Raw genomic sequence first — 6,889 nt, forward strand, 5'->3', positions numbered from 1 at the left:
TCTCGCCCCCTCCCCACTGACTCCTCTCCCCCTCCCACCTCGCCCCCTCCCCACTGACTCGTCTCCCCTGCCCCCCGCCCCGTTTTCCCATCTCGCTGCTTTCCAAATCGCCCCCTCCCCACTGGCTCCTCTGGCTGCCCCCTTTTCCTTCTCTCGCTCCCTCATCACAGCGGGGTGGGGGCCGCTGAGGGCTGATTTCGTCCAAATCCCTCATTTTACAGATGTGGAAACTGAGTCCTCCGGGCGGGGAGTGAGGGGAGCGGGAGGGCGGTTTTACCTCGGGCGGCTCCGGCCTCGGCCCGGCCCGGTCCTGCCGAAGCTCTGGTCCCCAGTCCGGCCGCCGCTGCCGCTGCCGCTGCCGCTACCGCTGCGGCCCCGGCTCTGCCTTCTCCGCCTCCTCCTCCAGCCCCGCAGGCGGCAGCGGCGGCTGGGGCAGCGAGGCGGGGCCCACACCGGAAGCGGCGCCGGGGGCCGGGGCGGGGCAGGGCAGGCGGGCGGGGCGGGGGAAGGGAGAGGAGGGAGGGGGAGGGGGAGGGGCGGGAGAGAGAGGGAAGGGGAGGAAGAGCGGGGCGAGGGGGAGGGCGGTGGGGGTTGGGGGGAGGTGGGGCCCGAGGCCGGAAGAGGAGGTGGAGAGAGGCCTGGCCGGAAGTGACTCCTCCTCCGGAGGGAGTGAAAGAAAAAAAGGAGGGGAGGAGCAGGACGGGAGCGGGGTCTGGGGCGGAAATGAACGGTAAATTCTTCGGCCAATGGGAGGTTAGAGTAGGATGGCATTCCGGTTCCGGTGTGAGCGCGCCCGGCGGTGAGTTTAAAACCGGGGCGCGCGCCCTGGCTGAGTGACATAGCAGTCGCAGCCGTCGTCGGATGCGGGACGGGCGCCTACGGCTGTGCCAGCGTGAGGTAAACGGGATTGGGCTGAGATGCGGAGCGGCCGGGGAAGGAGGGGGAAGGGCGAGGGGCGCCATGTAGGAAGGCGTAGTGAAAGGAGGTGGAGGACGGAGACGAGCAGGCCCGATCCGCCCGGCCTCTTAAGCTCGCATTCTGTGCCGCCACACCGGTGACTCATCAGCCTCGCGCCGCCCCGCGGAGCTGCAGAGCCCGAGGCCTGCGTTCTGCTCCCCCTCTCGGAGGCCCGGACGTCCGTAGGCCTCTCGGACCCCGGCGCCGCCTCGGGAGAGGTGCCCACGCTAGGCCCCTTCCTGCCTGTCCCGGGAGGCCCCAGCGGTGACCCCGCCATGGCCCTTCTCTTCATCCGTAATCCAGGCAGGCTAGATGTGGGGTGAATCCGGGCATCTGCCCTGAGCAGGCGTTGTCTGGGGAGAAATGAGCAGGTCCCAGCCTAGAGTCTAACCCGTTCTCCACCGTCTCTACCCTAGTTTTACAGGCGCATTCCAAAATGGCTGATGAAGAAATTGCTGCCCTTGTGGTAGACAACGGCTCTGGCATGTGCAAGGCTGGCTTTGCCGGAGATGATGCCCCTCGGGCTGTGTTTCCTTCCATCGTGGGTCGCCCCAGGCACCAAGGAGTCATGGTTGGCATGGGGCAGAAGGATAGCTATGTGGGTGATGAGGCCCAGAGTAAAAGGGGCATCCTTACCCTGAAGTATCCAATTGAGCATGGTATTGTCACCAACTGGGATGACATGGAAAAAATCTGGCACCACACTTTCTACAACGAGCTCAGAGTAGCCCCAGAGGAGCACCCTGTTCTGCTCACAGAAGCACCTCTGAACCCAAAGGCCAATAGAGAGAAGATGACACAAATCATGTTTGAGACCTTCAACACTCCAGCAATGTATGTGGCCATCCAGGCAGTGCTGTCTCTCTATGCTTCTGGTCGTACCACAGGTATTGTGATGGATTCTGGGGATGGGGTCACTCACACTGTCCCTATCTATGAAGGTTATGCCCTTCCACATGCTATCCTGCGTTTAGACCTGGCTGGTCGGGACCTCACCGACTACCTCATGAAGATTTTGACTGAAAGAGGCTACAGCTTCACCACAACAGCTGAGAGGGAGATTGTGAGGGATGTCAAAGAGAAGCTGTGTTATGTTGCCCTGGACTTCGAGCAAGAAATGGCCACTGCAGCTTCTTCTTCCTCCTTAGAGAAGAGCTATGAGCTACCTGATGGTCAAGTCATTACCATTGGCAATGAGAGGTTCCGATGCCCTGAATCTATCTTTCAGCCTTCTTTCCTGGGAATGGAGTCCTGTGGGATTCATGAGACCACCTACAATTCCATTATGAAGTGTGATGTTGACATCCGAAAGGATCTGTATGCTAATACAGTGTTATCTGGTGGTACCACTATGTATCCTGGCATTGCTGACAGAATGCAGAAGGAGATCACAGCCCTGGCTCCAAGCACCATGAAAATCAAAATCATTGCTCCACCTGAACGAAAATATTCAGTCTGGATTGGAGGCTCCATTTTGGCTTCTCTCTCTACCTTCCAGCAGATGTGGATCAGCAAGCAGGAATATGATGAGTCTGGTCCTTCTATTGTCCACCGGAAATGCTTTTAATTAACTTTGGTTACCTAATCCTTGTTACTTGCAGGTATATATGTGCCAGGTCAGATGTTTACATAGACCACAAATGGACCAAATGTTTGTGAAAATGCCCATGAGAAGCTTGTTCCATTAACTTTTTATTTATTTATTTGACCTTCTTGTGATATTTGTTTTCTTTAAGTACATTTAGTACATCAATAGAGGTGGATTGTTTACACTGCAGTTGTTAATAATTTGTTATGTGCTTGTGCTACTACTCCTGGCAAACTGAAGTTTCAGGAACTTAGATTTGACTGTGGTAGATATTGCTCTAAATAGAACTGTAATTAACATTGTTCTGTTAATGTAAAATAAAAATTCTGCAATTAAAAATTCCAATTTTGCCTAGTCTACCATAAGCATAAAGAGAAGTCTGCCAAAATAAAATTGTTACTTGCCACAGTGAAAGTGCCCTGAGTGTGATAAAGCAGCTATTCCTTTCTAGGTATTGTATGTATTTACTCCTTCAGCTGCTTCCCTATAAATGCAAGTAAGAAGGTAGTAAATTTTAGCTCCTTAACCTTACCTTTTAGCAAGGAAATTGTCTGTTGTGAATGCCAATCAAATTCCTAACTCAGTTTACCTCAATACAAGTACTGTTCAGCCTTCATTTACCATTATAGCAGAGAGTCACAGACTTTTTTTTCCCCTAAGTTTATTACATGAAAATTTGAAGTCATTTTTAAGTATTCAAGAAATATTCTTAGAACCTGTAAAGGGTTTTTAAAATTTTGATTTGTATTTCAAATAAACAGTTTGCTAATCCTGATATAAAATTAGATCTGAGCCTAAGGCTAAAAGGATTTTTCCAGATTGTAATTTTCCTTTGACTGTGTGTGTGTGTGTGTGATTAATTTCCACAAAGGAAATTGTCCTACTTGGGAGAAATGAGTTCTAGCTTACATCTAAATTTTCCAAATGAATGTAGTAGGAATAGTATACATCATTTCTTGAACAAACATTTCAGTACCAGTTGTATGCATAGTGCTTTGAACTAGGCAACAACATTAGTGCCAAGCTAAACGGAACAAAGTGTTTGCTATCCTCAAGTTCAGTCCATTTAGGTGGATAAAACAAGTCATTAACAGTTACATGATAAGTTCGCCAGAAAAGGCAGAAGAAAGTTAGCTGAACTTCAAAGGAGAAAAGTCAAGGAAAGGCTATACGTAGGCTGTGAGATTTGAGTTGAGTTTTAAGAGGACGGTCTGTACCTGTGATTATAGGGATCTCCTGGCTGGAGAATCTCCCTGTAGCAATGCAGATTGGCACCTCCACAATTCATAGTTTAGACAGTGTCAGGTGGGACTTAAATGCCAAGTCTTCTGACTTCCAAGGCCAGCTTTATTCGTTTTACCACCTTGGCTTTAGGGGCCACAGGAAGTCAGCCGATTAAAAAAGATCTCTAGACATAGGGCAGCATGCAGAGTAAGATTAAAGATTATTGTATTTTAAGATTTAGAGCTGGAAGAGAATTTAGGTGTCAACTAACCCAATCCTCAAGCCACTCCATCTCCCCGTTTTAACAGGTGAGGAAACAGACCCAGAGAGTCTTCCTAGTCTCTAGTCTTAATCAAGACTGCCTTAAGGTGACATCTTTCCTTTGTAGCATGTTATATTAGCACTAATCAGCAAAGTAAAAATTCCTACTTCTGAGTCCCAATAATTTTTATTCTTAACCAGAAAGGCTAAATAACTTGCCAGTTGTCTCATAGGAAAGAAGTAACTAAGGCTGTATTCAAACCCAAGTCACCAGACTGTTAAGTCCTCCAATCTTTCACTGTGTAGTCATACTGTGTAGTACACTTTCACTTGTGTAGTCACAATGCAGCACCAATTGACATAGGGTATATAAGGGGTTTGTAAAAACTAGAGGCTCCTTATACAAGTACAAATATTTTTTCTGCACTTCAATTCCAAAAACAATGAGAAATGAGTACTTTATGTCCATGTTAGGAAATAACTAATTGTTTCATGACTATTGTAATGGGATAAGCAGTTTGGCTTTCCCATGGGGCAGGAAGCTATTGAATCATTAGTTAGCTAAAGATTACATTTTGCATTGCTCTTTATTCTGTGTGACCTCTGCATTGTCGATCTTAATTCAGTTGGAAGCATTGAACTAAGCCGTTCATTATATTAAAATGCCATAGCCAGTTCTCTGAAAGAATGCATTCAAAAGAGGACATGTCTGACCTCTTGTACTGAATATAGGCCAGGAACTTAGTTCTAGCCTCTCAATCATTTAAAATTATGTGCCCTCTTCCTTTGGTTTGTAAAACGAATAGATCACAGGAAAGATGATGCTTAGCCAATAAGTGCTTTGATAATAGGCATGAAAAAGTTAATGGTATGTATGATAAAAAGTTTGCATGTTTACTGATTAGAAGGTTAATGATTAGGTTTTTCCCCCTTTTCCTAATGCCTGAAGAATGTCATTTGCAAAGCCTCTTAATTGCTTAATAAATAATGAGAAATTTGTATTAAGGAATGAAAAATTCACAAATTCTTGAGCTTGGTTATCTACCTTCATATTACTGTTAATGACAACACTCCAAAAACCCAAAGTTTCATTAGGACTACCTAGTTCAAACTAACGGGAGAGACTTAAGACTGGTGTCAGAATTCTCAAAGTTCTCCATAAGTGAGGTGTTCTTTTCTCCATTGGTGCAACAGGAAACAAAACTTGACTTTGGATAATTTGATTTGAATTCAAGAGATCAGTCCAAGTATTTAATACATTTCCAAGAACAGTGCATCAGGACTTGAAGTGCTCCCAAATATCTCACCTTTGAAGGCCTCATATATGCTTTTTCTTTTTCAGTCTAGACCTGTGATTTCATCAATGCAGAATTCCTAGTAAGGAAACCCTGCTGTTGCAGATCAGTAATTTCTGCAATTCTTAGATCCCTATGGTACTGAGAGGTTTCATACATGGTCACATAGCCAGTATGTGTCAGAGTTGAAGCTTGAGCCTGGATCATCCTTAGTCCAAAGCTACCCTCTTCCCATTATGTTCTATTCATTGTCACTCATTGTACTTAACCAATATAAAATCCTATAGATGCCCCCCATATTTTGTGAACAAAAACTCAAAATTGCTTACAACATTTAGCTATCTAGTTGCTGTGCAATGTCATAAAGGCAGTATATGGAAACAGTAGAGATAATAAGCCAGGGAATTATTAAAAGTCCAACATTAAAACAATTTCTAAATTCCAAAAGTTTTAGGAAATTATTATAATCTCCACCATCCCAATGTCCTGAACTCTCAACTCCGTCACTTCCAAATAGGTCTCTTGGTGTCCACAATGATCTCACTCAGGGAGGGGGATGTCACAGAACAAATCCCTTTAATAAAAGGATTTGTTCTCTAAAACTTGGAGTCAGTCAAAAGGCTGCACCCAAGGACCTAGAAGGCCACATGTGGCCTCGAGGCTGCAGGTTCCCACCCCTGATCTAGCTCATTGTTCTTCCTCTCCTGCTCGAATAGACCACTGTCCTATCCATAAAAAATCTGTAAAAATAAAGACAGCAGACTTGACACATCCTGAGAAGGATGAGAATTCAAGGGAGGAATATTCACAAGCCTATTCCCCAACAACTCAACTTTAAGGACTGGACTTCAGTTGAAAAATGTAAATTAAAAAGTGTATGATAGGAGTATTTGGCAAATATAAAGATGAATAACGTGTGCTGGGCGCATTTGTGGACTCATGTAAATGTTCATAGTGGGGAAAAGATTAGTTGGCATTGTGATTACCAGTGAATCAAGAAATTCTACTTGAGCAAGCCTAAACACAGATGTACTTCTGCTTGGGCTTCTGCTCTGTGGCCTCATAAAAACCTGAAATCATATGGCTAATGACAACTTTCTTGGTAGAGAGGTCCAGATGGCCTTTAAGAAAGTCCTGATAAATAGTGCATTTACAAACTCAGCTGTGCTGCCCTGGAGCAGATGGCCCAAAACATCCCTCTTGCTTTTTGGCAGACTAGGGAGCTATTCTACTGAGACAGGCCTTCACACAAATTTGGATGATTGTGAAGACATCTTTCAAATAAGTATTGGAAAAATGAAGCAGTTGAATGTCACCAAAGGGAATGAGTCACTTTGAGATCGGCCTTTTTGCTTATGGTATGAAGTCAGGGCCCAAAGACTGAGGGGCAGGTCACCAGATAAGGAAAAGAAAAAGAGAAGAAAGTCAAATCGATCACATAGTAAATACACAAATCCTACCGTATAGAATTGGAAGGAAATGTGGAGGTAGCCTAGTTTCACTTCCCAATAAATCCTATCGAATTCCTGATAAGGGATAGTCTAACTTCCCACCTAATGCAGCA

The 6,889-nt window shown here is 45.6% G+C and overlaps 2 protein-coding genes across 2 annotated transcripts in view; one reads left to right on the forward strand and one right to left on the reverse strand.

The window, feature by feature from the left end:
- Positions 1-325, reverse strand: part of ARID3B (AT-rich interaction domain 3B) — a 56,029-nt gene extending 55,704 nt beyond the window's left edge. Inside the window, exon 1 of the mRNA XM_027858260.1 lies at positions 278-325. The gene's annotated coding sequence lies outside the window, so the exon portion shown is untranslated. The remainder of the gene's footprint in view (positions 1-277) is intronic.
- A 482-nt stretch (positions 326-807) lies between these two features.
- LOC114040221 (actin, cytoplasmic type 5) lies at positions 808-2,887 on the forward strand. The gene is made up of 2 exons (XM_027858255.1): positions 808-897; positions 1,374-2,887. The coding sequence occupies exon 2, from the start codon at positions 1,394-1,396 to the stop codon at positions 2,522-2,524; it is 1,131 nt and encodes a 376-aa protein (XP_027714056.1). The 5' UTR covers positions 808-897; positions 1,374-1,393; the 3' UTR covers positions 2,525-2,887.
- The last annotated feature ends 4,002 nt before the right edge of the window (positions 2,888-6,889 follow it).

The sequence above is a fragment of the Vombatus ursinus genome, unplaced genomic scaffold, assembly GCF_900497805.2.
Source record: "Vombatus ursinus unplaced genomic scaffold, bare-nosed wombat genome assembly UNPS02012811.1, whole genome shotgun sequence".
Taxonomy (NCBI): Eukaryota; Metazoa; Chordata; class Mammalia; order Diprotodontia; family Vombatidae; genus Vombatus; species Vombatus ursinus.

Bases quoted from the DNA above. Each gene is read 5' to 3' on its own strand.
- LOC114040221 (XM_027858255.1), top strand. From the start codon at position 1,394: ATGGCTGATGAAGAAATTGCTGCCCTTGTGGTAGACAACGGCTCTGGC.